At 44.2% G+C, this 23,680-nt stretch overlaps 1 protein-coding gene and 1 long non-coding RNA gene across 47 annotated transcripts in view; one reads left to right on the forward strand and one right to left on the reverse strand.

Moving 5' to 3' along the window:
• ARNTL (aryl hydrocarbon receptor nuclear translocator like) overlaps positions 1–23,680 on the forward strand; it is a 109,489-nt gene that overhangs the window by 84,349 nt on the left and 1,460 nt on the right. For 18 of the 46 annotated variants that reach the window (XM_021926008.2, XM_021926012.2, XM_021926040.2 and 15 more), the window contains 10 exons: positions 3,432–3,524; positions 4,601–4,718; positions 7,572–7,721; positions 10,101–10,347; positions 12,024–12,130; positions 13,547–13,697; positions 14,541–14,629; positions 16,235–16,358; positions 19,043–19,136; positions 23,569–23,671. In XM_021926008.2, coding sequence (XP_021781700.1) covers positions 3,432–3,524; positions 4,601–4,718; positions 7,572–7,721; positions 10,101–10,347; positions 12,024–12,130; positions 13,547–13,697; positions 14,541–14,629; positions 16,235–16,358; positions 19,043–19,136; positions 23,569–23,671 — 1,276 coding nt within the window. Of the gene's footprint in view, positions 1–3,431; positions 3,525–4,600; positions 4,719–7,571; positions 7,722–10,100; positions 10,348–12,023; positions 12,131–13,546; positions 13,698–14,445; positions 14,630–16,234; positions 16,359–19,042; positions 19,137–23,568; positions 23,672–23,680 lie in introns of those variants that run through there. The other 28 variants (XM_021926014.2, XM_021926037.2, XM_021926044.2 and 25 more) reach the window with 7 other exon arrangements.
• LOC116269749 lies at positions 14,541–23,571 on the reverse strand. Its single transcript, XR_004177496.1, has 2 exons — positions 22,377–23,571; positions 14,541–20,878 (listed from the first exon to the last, which is right to left on the reverse strand). It is a non-coding gene; the product is annotated as an uncharacterized LOC116269749 (long non-coding RNA).

The following is a 23,680-nucleotide window of genomic DNA, read 5'->3' on the forward strand; positions in this document are numbered from 1 at the left end:
CAGGCAAGAGAGAAGGGGCCTGGGAATGGTGTTGGGAATTGGCTCCCCCAACAGTGTTTGCCACACACACTTTCCAGAGCCACATGCATTTGCTCGATTCCTTCCAGAAATGACTCCCACAACCCAATATAGCATGTCAACTGTGGTCTGGTTGGCCTGAGGATGAATGGGGCTAGTGCCTTCCTTGCCAAAAAAGCCATCTCATTAGTACCGCATCATTTGGGGCAGCTGCAGTACTGCCCCCTCCCCCTTCTCTCCTGAATATGAATTATTGTTAGGTCAGGTTTTTTACATCTTGTATAGGTGCTTTTTTGAACTTAAGATAGGACTTCTCTTTCATTCCTGTCAAAACCTGTTTGTTGAATGGCCCCACAGTCCAACTTGTCATTAATGACCCTTGGAATCTTTGTGTGACTTGTAGATCCAATACATGCCTCTGTGCCTTTCATCCTTGTTTATTCATAAACTCAACAAATATTTTTGTATACTTAATAGATGCATGGCATTGTTCTAGGAACATCCAAATCAATGATAAACACTTTAGGGTGGGACCAGGCTCCCGATCAAGTGAGTGATGGTGTTTTGGTTACCACTCTCAGGACACAGTTATTCAAACACCCAGCTCTGTCCATCTCTCCATCCTTTTCATAAAAATGTCTATGTTCTCAGAGAGGATTTGCTGAGGTTAAAATATGACCGATGTCTGTAGCATCTCGAGAGCTGCCATCGGTGCCAGCTTCGTGGGCTTGCGACCTCTGCAGTTTCACAGGGCCCCATGCTTGGTTTAATGCCCTGTCACCATCTTGAAAATGTAATTTTTGAGCAAGGATCCCTGCATTTTCATTTTGTACTGGGCCCCACAAATTATGTAACTGGTCCTGATTCCCATACTGGTAACACATCTGCAGCTGTAGATGTGATAGGCATGCCTCTGTCTCTTTCATTCTTGCGTATTCATGAATCCAACAAACACTTTTGTGTACTTACTAGAGGCTTGGCATTGTTCTAGGAACATCCAAATCAATGACATTTGAGGCTGGGGTACAGGCTTGATTATTTTAAGAAAAAGAATCTATGTCTTTATTTCATTCATATATATATATGTAAAATAATTATCAAGCAGAGTCCTGTGGATGGACAAATTTAAAAATAAATAAAACAAGCTCCTTTTGCAATGGCACATGCTTAATCGCTTTCTTTTTATTGCTTTTCTTAATAATTTTCTATCAGATACCCATACTTACCAGGGTATGGAACAAGGATTAAAATGCTATCTCAGCTAAATACTTCATGTTGGGCTTGTCTTTTCTACTCCTTGGTTTTATGCAGCACTCAAGTGTGATCTCTCTTGCCTGATGAAGCTTTTGTCACCTCTCCGGCACGTCAGTGGCTGTGAAATGCTGTCCAATCCCTTATCACTTCCAGGGGCTCAGTTCCAGGGACTTGCTTCAACAGAAAGCCAGGTCCACTCAGATGATGTTCAGACAGTTTGGTTGCAGGAGCTGGACTTCTGCTTTTCCTCAGCAATGCAAAATGGACAAACTGCTTTCTTTACTAAGTGCTTTCAAAATATCTTTAATAAAGCGTATGTCAGGGATCAGTCAACTGTATCAGTTTACAATGTCTACATTACTTCTTCATGTTTTAAAAACCAGGCAGACCGTACCAGGGCCTCTGTGTCATTTATTAACCAGCACTGTCTTCCCAAGAGTGACCCTACCACTGGCTGGCCCTGTGGCTCTGTGGTGCTGGTAGTGTTCTCACAGCTTCTGTTCCTTAGCTGTCCTTTGGGCCCGGCTCCTTCACAGATGGTCTGCCAGCCAGGGTGCTGTGGAGTTGGAATGTCCAGAGCCTCCCCCTGCTGATGCATTCACTGCTTTGGAACCTGTTGGCTTTCCCCTGGAGTGTTGAAATAGCTTTACCCATGTTGTCGGTTCAGGCCTGACCCTGCCCAGCATTACCTCCAGGGTGTCACAGTTCCCTTCTGTCCAGGTACCTTTCAAGCCACATTGCCACATCAATGAAAAGCCTCAAAAACACTTCTGTGAGATATAAGATTATCTGCAAGGCAAACGAGGAAGTTATTAATACCCTATTTGTTGACAGAATGAGGCTTCCAGCAGATGGTGCTTGGAAAGTTACTTCCCCCTCACTGTCATCCCTTGCCCCTGGGCCAGCTTAGGGACCTAACTTAGGAAAGGCTCCTCCCCAGCTTCCTTCTGGCTGAGTAGCCTGCCAGGGTCTCACAGCAACAGTGATTCTGTTCCCCTCTCACTCATGTCTTCTGTCCCAGCACAAGTGCATGCACTATTCTTTTACCTTCTGGCACATTAATTCATTTCCTAGTTCCTTGAATTAAACTACATCATGAAGGCCCTTTTGTGGAAAAAGAGAACAGAGTTTCTCTGTATTTTTCCAAAGAACAGATTGAGGACCAGTGAATAAGGTGAGAAACTAGCCCACTGTGTATTAGAACCAAGGAGGGCTGAGTCATAAGAGCAAGGGCATGACAGAGTGGGGCGCACCCTCCTTGTCACCGGAAGACCCCAGCAGGAATTGAGTGGTTGTATGTCTGGAAGGCAGTGGGTGGAATTCACACATATGCTGACAAAACAGCCCAAGCTCTCAGGCACTATAGCTTGGGTATTTACCTGCTTCAGTCTCTTTACCAAATGTTGTCCTGTCTTAATGACTGGCTTTATTGGAACATTTAGATTTTTTCCTGTATTTAAACTGAAGAAAGGGGTAAGAAGAATCTAAGTGGCGGGGTAGAGGGGTTTGCTTTTCTTGTCTCACTTGGAATGCAAATAGTCCAGCCCTGGATGGAGGGATAACATTTGAGAGTAGTAGTTCTCAGCCCTGTGTACGTTAGAATCACATTAACGTGGAAGTGGGATGGGTTTAAAAAATGCCCCAGTGATCAGCCCCATGCCAGACCATCAGCATTAAAACAAAAACAAAAAACACTACTCCAAATGTTGAGAACCACTGTTTTAGAGAGCTCCCTGTACATGGAGGTTTTCAAGTTGAAGGCAGATGGTGGCTGAGATGTTAGAGAGGGGATTTTTCAAGAGTCCTTCCAAATTTCAGATTCTGACTCTCCATAGCGTTGTTATAATTAGAGCAAAGAAGTATGATTTCTCTGGACCATGATACCTTCAAAAGAATATGTACAAGCTGAATTCTGCTTTGAAATAGAACTTACTTTAATTGGACTTTTTTTCTATAATAATTAGATGATATGTAGAAACACACACACACACACACAAAATTTGTTTTCAGCATCCTGCACTCAGGATATCACTGAAACTGTCAGTGATTGTTCCTATGCTTTGGATGCTTAGAAGGCACATCCTCTATTAGTTATCAGGGGGATTACAAGTTATCTTTCCTAAAGTATGAGAAATTGATTATCCATTTTTCCTGATTAGGCAGCAGATGGATTTTTGTTTGTCGTAGGATGTGACCGAGGGAAGATACTCTTTGTCTCAGAGTCTGTCTTCAAGATCCTCAACTACAGCCAGGTATTGTTCATGCTTCTGTTGGTGGCGGGCAGCCTCACAGCAGTCAGAAGTGTCACTCAATTTTGTCAGAATAATTATGGTATACAAGTCACATGTGAACTTCTTCCAGAAAATTCTTAACTTCTTAACAGATAAATTAATTTAGACTTCGAACAGTCTGGTAATATGTTCCATATTCCCCCCATTGGAAGATCTGACTCTGATCTGATCAGTAGCATTATGGCTTTCTTCTATTGCTGCAAAATAAATATCCCACAATATGTGGCGGGACAGAGGGTAAGAGGCTATCTGACAAGGGAGAAGGGTAGGCAGGTAACACAGTAACAGAGAATACGACACTTGGAAACCCACTCCATACTGTGTTTGCAGTGCTGTGTCACTTCTTAGCTCTATTGAACCTCAGTTTACTCTAAAAATTGATGATGATAACCTATAGGATCAAATAAGAGTAACATTTATAAACGCTTCTAGAATAGAGCTTTTCACCTGTTATGTCCCCCAGAGCTTTTATTCATTTATTCATTCACTCGCTGACACACTGGTATTTGCATGGAAGCTTGGTAGGCAGAAGACTTGAAGAATCAAAATGACATTTATGTAAATTAGAATTAATGTAAATTTAATTTTTCCAAAGATTTCTGCTCTTTTTAGTCTCAGAGCAAAGTTATGGAGGAAGTTGCTGTTATCTCTCTGTTAATAGACAAGGTGACTGAAGCATATGATATGCGTAACTTGCTTGAGAACAGAGAGGCTGAACAGCAGAGCTGGAGTCAGAGCCCACCCCTATCTTCCGCCTTCTGAGGTCTTACAGGGGAATTCCAAGATTATTGCCTTAGAAGAGCATGAACTATATAATTGAGGGTTTTCCTCTCACGTTATCAAAATTAACCTCCAGATGTCTCCTTCCTTGTGTCTAGGCAAAGTGGTTGGACATATGTACAGGTTCACATAGGAAAAGTTTGAGGTCTCATGTACAAAAACACAAAGACAACATGCAGACTGTGTGCGCTTGCTTGTTGCGTAATTGATTTTCTGCATGCGGTTGACTTGCCATGTTTAACATTTCATCTCCACAGAATGATCTGATTGGTCAGAGTTTGTTTGACTACCTGCATCCTAAAGATATTGCCAAAGTCAAGGAGCAGCTCTCCTCCTCCGACACTGCACCCCGGGAGCGGCTCATAGATGCAAAAAGTGAGTACCACAGAGGCCTCGCATTTCCTCAGCACTCACAGGCAGCCAACCCTGAGTGAGCAGAGGGTGAGTGTGTGTGATGGGCTCAGCCTTTCCAGTCCTACTTCTCTGTCCTCTTTCTGGGGCACCAGAGCTATCTTTGGCTAAATGGAATTATTTATGTTCTTTTGGGTTTATTTTACATAAGAAGAAAAAAATCTCGTGTCCAAATTTATTGAAAAGAAGAGCTATTTAGACTGGATTCTTTCTGATTTTTAGAATTCTCTTTTTTCTTTCAGAATCTAGAAAATCCCAGTTGTATGCTCCTGAGTTTAAAGGGCTAAGTTTGATTTGTTCTCTCAGAACAAATGGGCTCTATTTACCTGAGTTGCACACAGGCAGCCTCATAAAAGAAAGAAAACGTCAACTATAAATATGGTGTTTCTTCAACCAAAGTGTTCCTCTTTAGGTTGGCTCCCCCACCTGGCTTTCTTCTTGCAGTAGTGGAACCACCATTCACATCGACCCCTCTGCCCCTGGCTTCCTGCTACTGCACACACTCCTGTGCAAGGCCCCAGTAGCTGTCATCTACTTTAGTCCTGTGGGAGGCTGTGCACTCCTACAGTTAAGAATGAGGACTCTGGCTGGGTGCGGTGGCTCACACCTGTAATCCCAGCACTTTGGGAGGCCAAGGCAGGTGGATCTCTTGAGGTCAGGAGTTTGCAACCAACCTGGCCAACATGGCAAAACCCTGTCTCTACTAATAATACAAAAACTAGCCAGGTGTGGCAGTGCATGCCTATAATCCCAGCTACTTGGGAGGCTGAGGCAGGAGAGTTTCTTGAATCCAGGAGGTGGGGGTTGCAGTGAGCCGTGATCGTACCACTGCACTCCAGCCTGGGTGACAGAGCAAGACTCTGTCTCAAAAAAAAAAAAAAAAAAAAGGAATGAGAACACAAGGGAGATTACTGGGCTCATTCCAGCTCCACCATTCACTAACTGTGTGACCTTGAGCAAGTTACTTAACCTCTCTCTGTCTCAGTTTTCTCATTTATGGAAGAGTACCTATTTCATTGGGTTGTTGTGAGGATTGAAAGTGTTAATGTATATAAAGTAGGCAGAACAGTTCCTAGCACATAGCAAGAACAGTATCAGTGTTGCATTCACGTTGGCCCAGTGCAGTCATGGCCTAACTAATGTCCTGTCCCCAAGCTGTCCATGTTAATCCCTGGAAAGAAACACCACCAGAGGAATCTCCTTCAAATCATCTTCATTACAGCACTCCTCTTGTTCCTAAAAGTAAGGTGCAGACTTTGGTATCTGTTGTCCTTTATAGTCTAGCCTTGGATTTTTTTAGTGACCTTAGGAGAAAAATATGAATGGCATTTGGTCCTTACCTTTGAGGCTCTTAGCATATAGTCAGAGAAACGAGGAGACAGACAGCACCCTGCATAGTAATAGGTGCAGCCACAGAAATAGTGCCAGGCGTAGAGAACGGATGATTAATTCTCATGTGGGCGCAAGGACAGGCATCACTGAGCAGATGACAACCGAGGTGGGTTTGAAAAGATGAATTAATGTTTGCCAGGTAATGAAGGGAGGAAGAGAGAAGAGGAAACATCATCTGTGGACAGGTGCAGGGGTGTGGAGCCACGTGGCATGCTTGGTGCTATTGGACAAAACATGCGGGGAGGGGAAGGGCTGAAGCATGAAGACCTTTTGTTCTGTGGGGACACAGTGAAGAGCTCTGAGTTGGGTGTGGCAGGCTTGGATTGGCATTCTAGGGGAGATCGCAGAGTGGGCAATGTGGGAGGTAGATGGGAGGGGAGGAAGCCCAGAAGGAGCCCTGGGCAGCGGCCATTCCTTGGCACACTTGCTCGCGTGATTTCCATGGGTGTGTTTTCCCTCGGCTTCTGTACTGACACCTAGCCAGTGTTTGGTAAGGAGGTGTGCACCTCAGAATCACCTGGGAGCTTTTCAACATAGTCATGCTCCACCCCCAGAGATTCTAATTTGGTTTTTCCAGACAGCACAGTCCAATAGAAACATAATGCAAACCACAAACATGAGCCACATGTGTAATTTTTATATTTTCTGGTAGCCAGATTTTAAAAAATAAAAATAAATTAAAATTAACTCCAAAATATTATTTCGGCATGTAATGATTATAAACAATAAGTTCGTTCACATTCTTTTATTTTTCTGTACTGTCTTTGAAATCCTGTGTGTATTTCACACTTATAGCACATTTCAATTTAGAAAAGCCACATTTCAAGTGCTCAGTAGCTGCATGCAGCTAGTGGCTAATGCATTGGACAGCACAGATCTACAATGGGGTCCAGGAATCTGTAGGTTGATCACACATCCAGGGGATTCTGGCCTACAAGCCAGGTTGAGAACTTAAGGCAGTCCTGCTCCCTCCTTTCCTTCCCAATATCCATATCCTACTCATCCTTCAGTGCCAGCCCAAGTTCTTTCTCCTCTGGGAAGCACAGGTTGTCTTTGCCATTTATTTGGCACTAATCTTATATCACCCTGTCCTATTATTAATCTTTTCTTGGTGCACGTCCATTTCCCCTTTGTCAGCCATAAGTTTCCGTTGGGCAAGAACCCCATAGTATATTTCTTTTCATCCCCAGAGTACCTAATCAATTTATTTAGTAGCACACTCTATGTGATTTATAAACATTTCCAGACTGACAACACACCTATCCATGCTGCATCTGTTAAAGCCTACACTAGGGAGATATTTGTCTCATGTCATCATTATAAAACAGTGAGGCAGGCAAGAAAAGGCTTTGCTCAAGGTCACACTCCCCCTCCTGACAGACAACACTGCTCTCAGTTTATCACATTTTGTGTATTGATTTGCAGCTGGACTTCCAGTTAAAACAGATATAACCCCTGGGCCATCTCGATTATGTTCTGGAGCACGACGTTCTTTCTTCTGTAGGATGAAGTGTAACAGGCCTTCAGTAAAGGTTGAAGACAAGGACTTCCCCTCTACCTGCTCAAAGAAAAAAGGTAACAATTAAAACCCTGTGACAGGTGAAGCTTGCTTTCTACAGCGGAGCTCTCAGCAGGGCATTGGTTCAGTGGTTTCTGGCTGGCCAGAGTGGCAGGTCCCAGAACTGCAGCCAGTACCCTGCAGTCCTCCCTGTGTGTAGGGCAGTTGGGAGCAGAGGAGAGAGCTGAAAAGCCTGATGGCAGAGATTTGTGGAAAGGACTCCTCTGTTTAAATTGTGTTTCTTTTAATGCGATTGAGGAAGAATACTCTCAGCCACAATCCTAACTGCCTCATGAACACCCACCAGTCTACCAAAATTACTCTGAGCTCACCAGTGACCTTCATGTTGTTAAATGGAATGCACACTTTTCCTTTGTCTTCCTTCTTGAAGTGTTCTCTTCCCTTGATTCCATGAAACCACATTCTTCCTCCTCCTCGACCCCCTGCTGCTACAGGCTCTCTTGCTGGCCCCTTTGCTGGCTGCTCCTCTCTGTCCTGGGCTGCTTCTCTGTCTGCAGTCTCTCTCTGTAGGTCACATCATCTACTCCCTTGGCTTTAAATGCCAACAACTTCCACATTCATATTTCCAGCCTAGACTTCTCTTTTGAACTCCATATTCATAAATGTACTGCTTACTAAATCAACCTGCTTTGATATCTCAGGGGAATCTCCAACAGGATACATGCCGAAGTAATCACGTGAGCCTCTCCTCCAGCATAAATGGCACTGCCATCCAGCTGGCTGCTCACGCTAGAAGCTGGGGAGGCACCCTCACTTCTGTCTCACCACCCCACTCCTCAGTCCCGTTAGTTATGAAATCCTGCCACAGAGAGTCCCATCTGCAAAAGTTCTCTGAAATGTTTGTCCCTTTCCATGCTGCCTACTGTCACTCAGCTCCCAGCTGCCCCCAACTCTCACTAGGTCGAAAGTGTTGACACACATGTTCCCCACCTCCAACACAGCAGCCAGGATGATCTTTTTATCAGTCCCCTTTTAAAAACCCTTCAGTGTTCCCTATTGCTCTTGAAGAAAAGCTCAAAATATTTAACGTGACCATGCAGCCCCTGACCCTGCCACTAAGCACATGTAAGCCATGTTGACTTCCTTTGATGCCTCAAGCCCTTTCTGGGCAATGCCTCTGCACATGCTGTCGCTTCCTGGTTGGAATTTCTTCCCTCTCCCCATAAGCTCCCTTCACATGGCTGTCTCCAACCTCAGACCGCCTTATGTCTTATAGCACCCTGCTGGTTTGCTTTCTAGTGCTTTCTTGTACTTGCTGTTATATAGTTATTTGTGTGATTATTTGTTTAAAGTCTGTCTCCCCACTAGGCTGTGAACTCCACAAGGGCATGTCTGATTTGTTTTTCACTCTTATTCCAGTAACCAGCACAGACTCCACGCTTGGCAGACACTCCATAGTGGCTTGCTTGTTGGTGAAGTCTATAAGTGCTCTACACTTAATGTGTCCCGAATCAAAATCTTTTTTTTCTCTCTCTCTGCTGGTCTGTTTTCTCTCTTCTCTGAGTCAGTGAATGACACCAGCAACCACCCAATCCAGAAAAGTTGGAGTCATCTTCATTTGTTTCTTTCCCTTAAGCCTGATATTCATAGCAAATCCCAATAGTTTGATCTCAGAAATTTCTCCTGCTTCCTTTCTCTCCTCCCTCTCATCTTCACTGCACTGCCATAGTTCAGTCCTGCTCATCTCTTGCTGTATTATAGCCACTGGCCCCTGAACTAGCATTCCTACTTGTGTTTTCTACTCTCTTCCAGTTCACATGTCACTCTGTTCCTACAGCATCCAAACCACAATTTGATTTTGCTGTTTCTGCACTTAAATACCTTTAGAGGCTCTCCATCTCCTGCCTTAAAAAAAAATAGACCAACATATTGGTTAGCAAGTGATCCATGGCCCTTTTAATCTTCCCCCAACCTGCCTTTCCAATTTGCCCCTCACTCCCAGTACCTCCAATTTCACTTCAACCACACAGAGCTCTTGGCCATTCCTATATAGGCTGTTCCTCTGTGCCTTTGTATGTCCTCAGCCTTTATACATTCTAGTCCCTCAGCCACTGTTCATCCTTCTTGACCCACCTCCTCCACTGGTTTTTTGGGGGAGCCTTCCTTTCCCCAGGAAGAGTTAGATATTCCTTCCTTGGTTAAATAATGAATGCCCATGGTATAACTGGCCCTACTTAAGCATACTGACACTGGATGACAGTTTTTGTTTTTCTTTCTGTCTACCCCTTTCACTAGATGCTCACTTCTGGAGAGAGAAGCATTGATTTTTTTTTTTTTTTTTTTACTCCCTACCTACATCCCACCCCACCATCGGCTGCGTACACCTCTATGACCCAAACCTAGTGCTGACACTAACCACAAACTTTGCCTTCTAGCAGATCGAAAAAGCTTCTGCACAATCCACAGCACAGGCTATTTGAAAAGCTGGCCACCCACAAAGATGGGGCTGGATGAAGACAATGAACCAGACAATGAGGGGTGTAACCTCAGCTGCCTCGTTGCAATTGGACGACTGCATTCTCATGTAGTTCCACAACCAGTGAATGGGGAAATCAGGGTGAAATCTATGGAATATGTTTCTCGGCACGCGATAGATGGAAAGTTTGTTTTTGTAGACCAGAGGTAAGAGTCTACATACTACTCTTGAGCAATGATGGTAGAGGATTTTCAACCCTGATCTAAAAAGCAGAGAAGACTGGGCCATCAGCTGGCTTTTCTAAGAAGAAAGAAAGAAACAAAGCTGGGTGGAGTGGCTCACACCTGAAATCCCAGCACTTTGGGAGGCCAAGGCGGGTGGATCACTTGAGCCCAGGAGTTTGAGACTAGCCTGGGCAACATGGCAAAACCCTGTCTCTACTAAAAATACAAAAATTAGCCAGTCATGGTGGCACATACCCGTAGTCCCAACCCTCTGGAGGCTGAGGCAGGAGGATCACCTGAGCCTTGGGAGATCAAGGCTGCAGTAAGCTGTGATTGTACCACTGCACTTCCTCCTGGGCAACAGAGTGAGACCCTGTTTCAAAAAAAAAGAAAGAGACAAGTGATGTGAGTCTCTGTTAAAAAAAAATGTGATTCAATAGCATATCATCATAAATACAGAGATTTTTCTGTCGTTCTTTGGCATATAGAGACAGTTAAGTGAGTGCCTTGATGTCCATGGCTGAAAGAAAAATAGTAGGGATAGCATGCTGTCTTAATCTATGGAATGTTCCAGAACCATTATTGTGATTGAAATTCTTTTGAATCTAGGACTTGGAAGCAATTATTTAGTCCTGAGTTGTCCAATAAAATACTCATTGGCCATGGTAGCCTCCTATGTGGCTAACGGCACAGACGTAGAACATTTCCCTCATCACAGAAATTATTGTTGGACAGCCTTGATCTAATCCAACCTCCTTATTTTATGGATGAAGAACGGAGGCCCAGCCTGGGGACTGGTCTCCTGTAGGATTCACAACTAATTGGTAATAGACCTGGACCAAGCACCCAGGTGTCCCAAATTTACTGCTGCCTACTGCTTTCCTTCAGAATATGCATAGGCTAATAATTTTTCTGGCTACTAGAGACAGCCACAACATGCTGGAAAAGGAGACAGCCTCAGCTGTCTTGTGGCCTCAGCTGCTGCAGCTTCTGGCATTTGGTTGTCCTGATAAAAAGGAGGCAGCAAAAACCAGAAGCCTTGCACTGAGATTTAGATTTATACCACATTTTAATCTAATTAATATAGTTCCTTTTTTAAAGACGGATCTCAGTCTGTCACCCAGGCTAAAGTGCAGTGGCGAGATCTTGGCTTACTGCAGCCTTGACCTCCCGGGCTCAAGCAGTCCTCCCACCTCAGGTCACAAGTAGCTGTGACCATACATGTGTGTCACCATACCCAGCTCATTTTTCTGTGTTTTTGGTAGAGACAGGGTTTCGCCATGTTGCCCAAGCTAATCTTGAACTCCTGAGCTCAATCTGCCCACCTCGGCCTCCCAAAGTGCTGGGATGACAGGCATGAGCCACTGTGCCTGACTGCTTACCATTTTTAAAGCCCCCTCAGATTTGATTTCTTGTGATAATAGTCCCTTTACAAAGCTTCTTTGCTTTGTTTCCGTCTATTTTTATAGCTTTGATTAAATTCAGATGCCTGAAAAAAAAAGATCCACACAGTGAGCCCTCTGAAAATCCATCCAGCTCTTTTGCGTGCAGCTTTGACCTTGCTCTCATAGGCTGTAGCAGGGTTTATCCATTGCAGAGTTGCAATTAATCGTCTGAATGGCTTTTTCTTCTTTAAATATTCCTTTATTCCCTTTTAGGGCAACAGCTATTTTGGCATATTTACCACAAGAACTTCTAGGCACGTCGTGTTATGAATACTTTCACCAAGATGACATAGGACATCTTGCAGAATGTCATAGGCAAGGTAAGCTAGGATGTATAAAAGATCTTAAGTTTAAAGTGTCCCCTTGCTTCTAGACTAGTCCACATGACCTTCCAGGGAAATCTGTCCACTGAGGATGTAGGACTCAGCCAGCCTAGGACTCTTCAGGTCAGAACATCTGTGTGAAGAGGAAACTGCTGCCTGCAGGCACTGTTTATCCCCTTGTAGTTGCCCTGTGCTGACTGCATGGCAGTTTCTGAAAGACATCTCTTGTTCAGAGGGTTTTCCCAGACCCTGGATTTAGTACGGCCGAGACTGATCTGATTCTCTTTTCCATTCAAGCCTGCACTACCTCCTGTACTTTCTCTCTTGACTAATACTGTGGCTCCATGTGCAGCCTCCTGAGAGAGACCAACACTGACTCCTTCTTTTACTGTGTCTCCAACAGATCCTGTTAATTCACCTCAGACATGCATTTCCAAAAGTCTACTTTTTACCACCCCTACTGCCATCACCCTGGTTCAGGCCCTTGTGCCTACCTAGAGACCTGTGATAGACTTCTCAGGGTTTCCCTGCTCCCTCTCACCCCCAGTTCATCTTCCATAGTTATCCCATTTATCCCCATCATCCCCAGATAGATTGAGACTGATAACATCAGCCTGCTTAAAAACCTCCTGCTTTAGACTCAAGCCCAAACGCTTTTCACAGGCATTCAAATGTGAGACTTTCCACCTCCTGGCCCCAGCCCACCTCCTCAGTTTCAGTCCCCATCCCTGCCTGCAGAGGCCTGTGCTCCAGGCACCCTGACCTTCTCACTGGCCCCTCCCTGACCAGACCCTGCTGCTCCTCAGGCACTGCTGGGTTCTTCTCTCCCTCCTTCTCTTGGCAAACTCGTCTTCATCCCTCAAGGCTCTGATCTCTTCTCCTGTGTAGCCTTCCCTCACTCCTTTTCTTGAGGGCAGGAGTCATAGCCTGTCTCCTCTTGTATCTCCAGTGCCTGGCACATGAGAAGTGCTCATTACATGTTTATTATATGAAAGAATGAGGTTGAATAGGTGAGTGGCCTCTGTCGATTTGGATGTTCTTAGAAATAAGTTCTGTATTGCCCTCGGGCTTTGTGATTGGGATAAAGCATGACATTTTGGACAGTGCCTTCTCATTTGCTGGTGGTCATGTTAGAGCTGATTCCAGTTAGATATATAACATGCAGTCAGTAATTCCCTAGAGCCTCAATTTTACAGACTATGGAAAATTGTGACAGCTTCACAAATGAATTGAAAGGCTCTGAGTTAGACCCTCAGAAACAACCTGTTTCCTGAGTGTTGACCACTGGGGTTTCCTTGGCTTACTAAAGAGCGATGTCATTGCTCAGATACCTTTACTATTTTGTATTGGATGTCCTGTTTAATACTTTCATCTGAGAAAACAACAATGTTCATGTTTTCTTTACATTTTCAGTTTTACAGACGAGAGAAAAAATTACAACTAATTGCTATAAATTTAAAATCAAAGATGGTTCTTTTATCACACTACGGAGTCGATGGTTCAGTTTCATGAACCCTTGGACCAAGGAAGTAGAATATATTGTCTCAACTAACACTGTTGTTTTGTAAGTACTTTTCCTATATCTGAAGCTCCCCTTGCTTCAAAGAGATGCCTAGGGCTCCTTATCTAGAAAATGGGGTGCAGGCAACATCCAGTATCACATCCTTTAATGCCATCTTGCTAATACCTGTGAAGCCTCAGGACTGGCAGAAGCTAGAAAGGATTGTTAACAAAGGACAAGCTTCAGTACTTGTACCGTGCAGGCCCTGGCTTATGAAACTGCTCCGGGAAACAGCAACATTTCCTTCCAGATAAAGCAGCTAACCTTTGAATTGCACAGGCCCTGCACTCTAGGCATCCACTTGTGCTGCTGTGGAGGAAGGGGTTGACGATCTATGAAAGGCTCATACAGGCACTAGCTCACACTGGCCTTGGCTGAGGATCTATCAGGCAGGGGGTCCAAGCACTGGCAGCTGGAATGCCATCTCAAAAGGCTGCTACCTGCTAGAGGAGCAGAGGGAGGTGAAGGAGCCTCTCTTCGGCCAGGCCTGCTCTCCACTCGTCCTTCCCCATAGTGTCCAAAACCCCACCTATCGTTAGAGCTGCGTGAGGGGCCAGGGCTAGGTGCACTGCAGGCTGGCAGGAGGAGGTGCTGTAGTGCTGGCAGTGGTTACTGCAGCCACCACCTCTGCTGAACTGTGTCCCACACATATTAGGCAGGCCCAGGCAGGCAGTGGGGCCAAAGGCCAGGATGCAAACAGTGAGACCTGTTCTCCCACTCAGACACACACTTCATTTTCTGGCCTGTCCAGGTCCAGAGTGGACACCGGACACCTTGGCCAAGTTGAAAGGTTCACAGTTCTGAGCAGGCCTGACTCACGTTTCCTTATTGCTGGGATGTTCACAGAGCCAACGTCCTGGAAGGCGGGGACCCAACCTTCCCACAGCTCACAGCATCCCCCCACAGCATGGACAGCATGCTGCCCTCTGGAGAAGGTAACTATGTGCTGCTGGGGCCCTGGGACTTGCCCGTGAGAAGCTGCTTGTGGTCAAATATCCTCCCCTAAAGTATTCAGGGTCCCCTCCATTCATATTCTGTGGAACAAGGGAGGTCTAGAGGGGATGATGTGCGGATTTCCCCATGAATGCCGAGGACACTGTCATGTCACTTTCTGTTGAGCCAGAATACTAGGAGCTCACTGATGCACTTCCCAAAGCTGCCAGCCCCTGGAAGCCCTTGAGCTTGCAAACTTCCTACTCCCCTTGTGCTTTCCTCCTGTGTTGCCTAGTGGCCATGAGGTGAAGTGCTCTTTGGTGACTGTCACTGGCTCCTGTGGTTGGCAGGAAGGTGTCTTTCGGCACTGGGGTGTGTACCATACCCAGTGGGCTTCCTTCTCAGGCTCAGCCTTGGCCCTGTCCCTGCTGTCCACACTGGACTCATCCTTCCTGGGACCATCCCCACATGCATGGCTGCAGCCCCCATCAATGACTCCATCAGTCATCTCCATCGATGACTCCCACATCCACATCTGCAGCCCCAGTCTCTCTCCCAAGCTCCAGATCTGTCTCTCCAAATGCCTCATAGACAGAACCACCTGGATTCCCAGAGGCACCTGAAATTCAGAATATCCCAAGCTGATTTTCTGCACTCCCCCACCTGATTGGTTAAGCCAGAAACCTGGCTGCTGTCTCTCCTCCAGTATATCCAAACACGGAGTCCTGAACCTTCTATCTCTTAAACTTCATCACCACTGTTGCTATTTCACCCTCCTCATCTGCTGCCTGGATCACTGCAAATCACTTTGCAACTCTAGTCCCACTCTCCCCACCCCATCCTCCATTGTAGTTCATTCTCCTTGCCGTGGACTTTCTAATAACCCAGATCTCATTTGTGCCTTTTCTGTGTATCGTCCTTTGGTACTCCTCATTCGCTTGTGGGAACTGTCCAAATTCGTTAGTACGGCATCCAAGAGGCTCCTCATGATCGGATTGGTACCTGCTGCCCCAGTTTCATCTATCATGCTCTCATCAGCATTCATGATGAATTCCTTGGAGGAGTCTCCCAAGTTTTAATCTGCCTCAGTGCTCCTGCACGTGTTGGTTGCTGTGCCTGGAATGCTTTCGCCTCCTTACCTCTCTGCCAAGCTAATTCATACTCATCTCTCAAGACTCAGCTCAGGGTGAACTTGTTCCAGAAGCTGCACCTGGCCCCAGATGAGTTGGTTGCCTTGTGCTTGCCTGTCAAACTTGACATTTTGCTTTAGCCATTGTGTTCATCCTGTTGGTTTCCCTGTTAAACTGTGAGCTCCTTGAGGGCAGGGACTTGTCTCTGTAACCCTGGCACATACAGTGGTCTTCAATAAATGTTTTTTTCAGTGCATGAAGGGAATTAGATGCTGCATGAAGGGAAAAAACTAGCCTCAGATCCTAGAAGGAAATGAGCCTTTCCCTGCTGGAATGCCTTTTCCTGACAAGCTGTAGCCCTAAAGTCCCTCAAGGCACAACTCTGATGGTGAACTGCAGGTGGATCATGGGATAAACTGGTTTTACTTTAATACATAATAGTATTTCTTCCTCAGTTTTCCCCTTTCCTACTCTCAGATTCCTTTGTTGTAGGTGGCCCAAAGAGGACCCACCCCACTGTTCCAGGGATTCCAGGGGGAACCCGGGCTGGGGCAGGAAAAATAGGCCGAATGATTGCTGAGGAAATCATGGAAATCCACAGGCAAGTAACACCTTCTAGTTCCTCTGTTAAACCAGTGGTTCTCAACCCAGGGAAATTTTTTCCCCCAGGGGATATTTTGCAATGTCAGGAGACATTTTTGGTCTTCACAACTGGGTGGGAGGTTGCTACTTAAACATCCTGTGAATAGAGACCAGAGATGCTGCTTGTTAAACATCCTATAGTAAATAGGACAGTTCCCCGCTCCCCACCCAACAAAGAAATCCTGCCTTAAATAAAGATGCTAAACCAAAACAGCCCAGAGCTAAGGAGAATTATTGAGGAGACTTTCTTACGGCTCAGGGAGCTTCCCAGTGTGGACAGATGTACCTTTACTTTACAGGAATGCAGGAGTAGAGCTGTGAACTATCAGAGTGATCTGGACCTTAACAGAACATTCATTTTTTTTTTTTCAATCAACGAGCTGCCCAGGATTAGTACTAGAGACCAAGCAGATCAGCTAGTTATTACTAGTTGTCTTGGGAGAGACTTCCTTTCCATATGAAAGAGAAGGAGCTTAGGAACAGTCCACTTGCGTGTGAGTCCTGGGCCTGTCTCTCTACCTGGCTCTGCTGAGACTTACTTAACCTCTTGCTGTCTGTTGACTTAAACCATAAAAAGAAAGCACTATTTCCCAAGAATTGTGTTAGGATTGTGAGGGCACTCAGGAAAGCTCCAGGAACATAGCCTGACATATAGTGAGTGCTTAAAAATTAATTAAATCTGTCTTTAAGAGTAGTCATTGAGAGGGACGCAGTTATCATAAGTCTGTCCAAATTTGGGGAATAGAGAAAGTGGTAACCAGATTCTTCAGAACGCAACTTAATGTAACATAATAATAAGAAAAGGAAGAAAAAACTGCTGCCACTGGACTGGATTCTGTCAGGAGAATTAGAGGCTGGCCTGTTTTCCAATTGGCCCATAAAGGGGCTGTTATCCCCATAGGTAACACAGCTCTCTTCCAACCCCATAGGGTTAGTGGGTGTGACCTCTGCATCAGGAAGGAGATATGAGGGTAGTGTGCAGTGTAATCAGGTTCAAACCCTGTACTTTGCATTTGCATACGCTATACTTTGCTTGAGACCATCCAAGAACAGTATCAAACAGTCCTTGACCTCAAGAATTTTAAAATCTTTTAGAAGTCTATTTTCTTTATGATAACAGGAAAAAGGGAGAGTGCATGGGCCAAAGCAAGCGAAGGAGGAAAGATCTGAACTTGGCCTTAGCCAGGGTTTGCAATGAGAGTGGATGTTCCCTCTAGAAAAGTCAGGGATATTCTTGAGTGGGCATGTGAGTGGCAAATTCAGGGTCAAGAAACAAGCTACCTAACTGGGCAGACTTTGTGTAGGAAGGAGACACAAAGCTATGATGGGAGATTAAGAAACCCAAGAAATGATACTATGCAGTTTGGACTGGAAGAAACCTGTAAGACCCCATTTGTTGTAGGAGGCTGAACAAACATCCAAAGTCTTGTGTTACGCTTTGTGGAAGTTGCATTGGAATAGGGAGAGATGAAGGTGGGCATGTTTGATAACCCAGGAATGAGGCCTTATCCGACAGAGATGACACTGCCAAAAGAGAAATCAGTAATCTAAGGTCTAGCGTTTGAAGATGAAATCAGGAATGATGAAACAGCAATTCCAAGATGAGAAACCTGGGAAAATAGTGGTTTCATAGACGTAAGTAGGGAAAGGTAGGGGACACTCAGCAATTTTTCTGTAAGCAATTAGCAGCTATTTGTGCATGCTGAGAATACATGATACGTAGTTGTAAACTGCCGTTAAGAAGCTTATAATCCAGAAAGAAAACTTGTTCACTCTCAAATCTAGAGAACGAGGCAATACAAGAACCAAAGGACTTCTGGGCAGTGGAGGAGTGGTCTCTGGGTCACCCAAAAGCTGCATTCACCCATGTAGGAGCTGAGAGCCCTGTGGTTACACAACTGCCATCACACTCTCCCTTAACTCTAGCTGCAATGCCAAGTGATGGATTCTTTCCTGAGGTCCTTCAGCCTGACAAGTGTTTAGATGGATTTACAGTTCTAAGTCTTCCCTTCTATAAATCTTCTGAGAGATATGCTAGATAAGAAAGTCCTGGACCCATTTTTCATCAACCACTGCCTTCGAAGACTGCTCTTACTATCACTACTCCTAGGCTACCTTTTAGAGCCTGGTGCCCTCCATGTCCTTAGAGTATTCACTAGCTAAACAGTGTTTGTGGAGAAGGGGATAAATTTTTTGCTGTGGATCAAAGATGCAGGTTGATCTTCGAAGGCCTCCTCCAATTCACCTGGATTCTGTGAGGAAATAAAACTGGCCACTTACTTGAAATTCACCAACTGAATGCAAACTCCAATCCAAGGGCTTTGTCAGTGAGATGCTTGACTCTAGGGACTGCATTCGGTGCCTGCAGAACAAATCCAGCTTGTCATCTCTTTTTGTAAATAAAGTTTTACTGGAACACAGCCACACCGATTCATGACTGTGGCTGCTTTCAAGCTGCAGAGGCAGAGTTGACCTTTTGTGACAGACACTGTATGGCCTAGAGAGCCTACTATCTGGGCCTTACAGAAAAAGCTTGCCAAACCCTAATCTAGATCTTCATCCCCTTTCTCACCTTTACCCCTTAACAAAACACACACACTCCACTGAAAAAAGAAAAGGCAGTGTAATTCTCTTTTCTGACAGGATAAGAGGGTCATCGCCTTCTAGCTGTGGCTCCAGCCCACTGAACATCACGAGTACGCCTCCCCCTGATGCCTCTTCTCCAGGAGGCAAGAAGGTAAGACTGATGACTCTTAGCCTAAGCTAGAGAACCTCTTGCCTAAGATCTGAAATGCTGGGGGTGGGAGTATGGAATTGCAACTGTGACTGCTGAGACAAGTTGGACTACTTCCTCCTTGAAGTAAATCCATCTGTGTGAGGCTGGATATAAAGCATACTGGTAGGGCTAGGGAGGCTTGCTGGCATCCTCAGAGGCTTTCTTCCATGTGAGTGGAAGAAGGGAGAAAGAATAAGGAATGGGGAACTGTCAGTTCAGTTAATTGAGGGAGCAAATTCAGAGTTCCCATGAGGGAAAGATTATTGAGTACCTCACATAGAAAAGTTTCTCATTATCTGCCAGGAGTTTTCAAGGGAGAAAATATTAGTGTCTAGGGCAGGCAATGGAAACAGCAATGCCACCAGCACTGCTTTGGAAATCAAGCCATGCCTTATAGCTGCAGAATACTTGGGGATCTGCTGCCTGGAGGTTCCTGTGGTGTGACAGCATTGGATCCAAGCAGTGGATCAATCACCAGCCCTCATGAAGAGCTTTCTGTAAGACTACACTATAAATAGGTTTAGGAACCAGTCATTTGTTTTCATCTTTGTCGGAGAACTTATAAACCTAGGCCCACGTTAATCGTAAATCATAAATCTGTTTATACCGCCTGATGTCAGTAGAGCTTAGGACAATTTAAAGGCCAGCATTTTGGACACAATGGCTTCCCTCCCCATCTCCTAAAACACATACAGAGAGAGAATATTAGGAATTTCCATAGGCAGGACTCCTAGGGCACAAATCGTCAAAAGCAGGGCAAGGATTTTCAAAACTGAGCTCCCCGGAGGTTTGTTCAGGTTACCAAGAGCTGTGGTGTTACCAGGTGGGATGGGCGTGGGGGTAGTTGCTAAGGAGAGAAGGTAAGGGCAGAAATCCTGCTTCTGCAAGGGCAGCAATACTTCTTTTTTATATAGGAATCTTCTGCAAACATTTCTATTTGAAAAAGGGTTTTGCTCCCCTCAAAAAGGTTGAAAGTCAACAAATTAATGGGTAAGACTACAAAGTAAGAAAGACCTGGGTTCGAAGCTTGGCCTTGCCATGTGCTAGTTATATGAACTTGTACAACTTTCAAGCCCTAGTTTTCTTTATAATGGAGCGAATACTGGTTAGGGTAGCCAGCATCTTTGCACATGAGGTCCTATTATGAGATAATATATGTGGAAGTGCTTGGCTCACAATACCCATTGACAGGTGAAGTCTGGGTTTGGCATCCCGTGCCCCTCGTCCCCCTGCCCCCAACACAGGCACTGCTTGCCAGCCGTCTTCTTAGTTGTCCTTCTGTTACACCTCCAGGTCCTTCCTGCATATTGGATCCACCATCTTCTTAGGGTGGTCTTCCAGTCTCTGCTTCTCAAGTTAACTTTTAGATACTTTACTTGACTCCTGGTATTACCAGGGATTCTACTACTTGGTTTTGAAAGGTTATCAGTCCAGTATAGGCTTAAATATTACTCAAAGAACTTTCATATACATTGTCTCATCTCACCTTCACAACATTATAGTGACAAGATCCAGGCTCCTCAGTGTTCATTTTATAAGTATGGCCCGAAACTACAATCCTGGGCTCATGACTTCCAATTCTTTTCACATCAACAACTACCAGCAATCAAAAGCTGTGCTCTGCATCATAAAGCTCCAGCTATTTTTGAGGCACTTATGAAACTTCTTCCTTTTCTTTGGGAAGAATGGATTATAAAATGAATCTGCGAGAAGAAATTTGGATGTGTTCTCATGAGATGAATCCTGGGCAGCAGAACTTACAAGAAAAGCAGCTTAAACAAGACAGTTAAAACTGACAGCAGTATTAAATGGTGCACCGTACCCAGCCCTTTCCAGTCACTTTCAAATTTGGAAGGTCCAAAAACGAACCATTTTGCCTGCAGTTGTTTCAGTCAGGATCAAGCTAAAAAGGAAGCCTAAGTGAGCCTCTGTAGGTCCCAGGAGAGTAGACATCCAGAAGCACTAAGGAAAATTCAGATAAAGCAGCACTTCTACAAATGTCACCTGCAGTCTTTTTCCAGAAAGAGGGGGCACAAGATCCTTTTAAGGGTCTGCAACGTTAAAGCTATTTTCTTAATAATGTTAAGACATTAATTTTTTCACTGTATTGATAATGTGCACTATTCATGCTAAAAGCACTGTTGGGTAAAACTGCTGGCATTTTACCAAAATCAGACAAGTGGCACCAAACTATACTAGTAGTCACTGTATTCTTCACCACCACACACTTGCGATTAAAAAAAAAAAAAAAAAAAAAAAAAGTTTAAAGCCAGTTTCATTTAAGATTGTCCATCGTGGCTAGGTGCAGCAATTCACCCCTGTAATCTCAGCACTCTGGGAAGCTGAGGCAGGCAAACTGAGTCCAACAGTTTGAGGCAAGTCTGGGCAACATAGGGAAATCCCATCTCTACTAAAAAATACAAAACATTATCCAGGTGTGGTGGTGTACCTGTAATCCCAGCTACTCGGGGGACTGAGGTGGGAGAATCACCTGAGCCCGGGAGGTTGAGGCTGCAGTGAGCTGAGATTGTGCCACTGTACTCCAGCCTGGGCAACCAGAGTGAGACCCTGTCAAGGAGGGAAGGAGGGAGGGAAAATGTCCATCATTACTTTTATGAAATTCTCAAGTACATATCTTTTTAATGCTCTGTGACAAAATGAGAAGTACACACAAAGAACTTGTGCTGCATACCAAAGTATGATGTTTGTCTTAAAAACTACTTGTGTGATTAAGTTGTGAGTTGAACTAGCTGCTATTTTCATTGGACACCATTTTTATTGTATATGGTCATTCAGTTTTGTGTATTTAGAATACATTTTTTTGGAAATGAACGAAGTGAACCTATCACTTCAAGGAAAATGACTGACAACGTTTGTTGCCAATGATAAAATGTGAGCTTTCAAGCAAAAATTGGAATTTTTAGAAAACTTGTATCTGCTACTTTGACCTTGAGATCTTCCTAAAACTTAAAAAATGTTGTTGATGAGATAGGAAGTATTAACAGTGGTGGTATTTTGATGCTGTATAATGAAATGTGTCAACATATAGAAGATATGCATAATTCAATGAACCAATATTTTCTAACTAAACGATGCAAGATATTTCAAAATCATGTAAGGGTAAAAGATCTATCCTAAGTGCAAAGATATAGAGTACAAAAAATTCATTGATACGGTTTCAGATTCCACTTTGCAACTCACCTTTAAGAAACTTCTACGTGTCAAGTTTTGAAGTGGTATCAAAAAAGAATACAATTATTTGAAAAGTCTATTAAAATATGCCTCCCTTTTCCAACTACTTATCTGTGGGAGGTCGGATTTCCTTCATATACTTGAATCACAAGACGTATCTAAATAGACTGAATGGAAAAACATATATGAGAATCCAGTTGAAAATTATTAAGCCACACATTAGATTTGCAAAAATGTAAAATAATACCCTTCTTGATAATTTTTTGTTATTTTTTGGAAAGTAGTTATTTTTCATTAAAATACTATTCATTATTTATGTTGACATATAGTGGGTTTCTTACATTTAAGAAATCTATATTGATAAATACAGCCTACATAAGCTAAAGTTCTTTGGAGTCCTCAATAATTTTTTTAAGAGTGTAAAAGGGTCCCTAGACCAAAACATTGCTGTGGAAATAAAGTAAGTTATAATGCCACCTACTGGCAAGGCCTGAAATCCCTGCTGCTCCTGAAAGCAGCAGCTACCAAACTGTTTCCTCATGTATATCCAGATAGGTCTCAAAGAATGCTCTTCTTTGATACTCAGCCAGGGGAAGGCAGCTGGGGTGAGTGGGGGAGATTTAGAGTGAGATAGAATTAGAATTCTCCTACTGAGTAGCAGTAATAATCCTCCCCAGTGGCCTGTCTTAAGAACTTAAACCACAGGTTACTGAAGTTGGCACCTGTAGTATAAGAGATTTACTTTTAAGTGTTTTGTTCATTTGACTCCTTAGAGCTGTGTCTCTTCACAGTTTGTTAACTCCACTTATTTCTTCTTCAGAAATATCTTGTCACTATGTTTTATTCCCTTATAGGGGAAATACCTAGCTGGGCTCATTGAAATTTAGGCATTGGTCCTAAAGAAATATGTAGGCATCATGATTCCAGGCAGTTGAATGCTCTTGGGATTTTATTCAGCCTCTAAGTTGCCTCTGTGGGCTCACTAAAATGAAGAGAAAAGAACAGTTTGGGGGAGAGGTTTTTTTCTTACTATGACCATGTCTGTCTAACAGTTCCTTGTTTGAAATCATCCAACAGAAAACTGAAGCCATTTGAAGCTTCTCCCCACCCCACCCCATGCATTTCCAACATGCTTCATTTTCCTTTTGGCATTGCTCATAATACTGATTCAAACTTCACACTTCCCTCTTTTTGTTTGTAGATTTTAAATGGAGGGACTCCAGACATTCCTTCCAGTGGCCTACTATCAGGCCAGGCTCAGGAGAACCCAGGTTATCCATATTCTGATAGTTCTTCTATTCTTGGTAAGTGGC

The sequence above is a fragment of the Papio anubis genome, chromosome 12 (assembly GCF_008728515.1).
Source record: "Papio anubis isolate 15944 chromosome 12, Panubis1.0, whole genome shotgun sequence".
NCBI classification, from domain to species: Eukaryota; Metazoa; Chordata; class Mammalia; order Primates; family Cercopithecidae; genus Papio; species Papio anubis.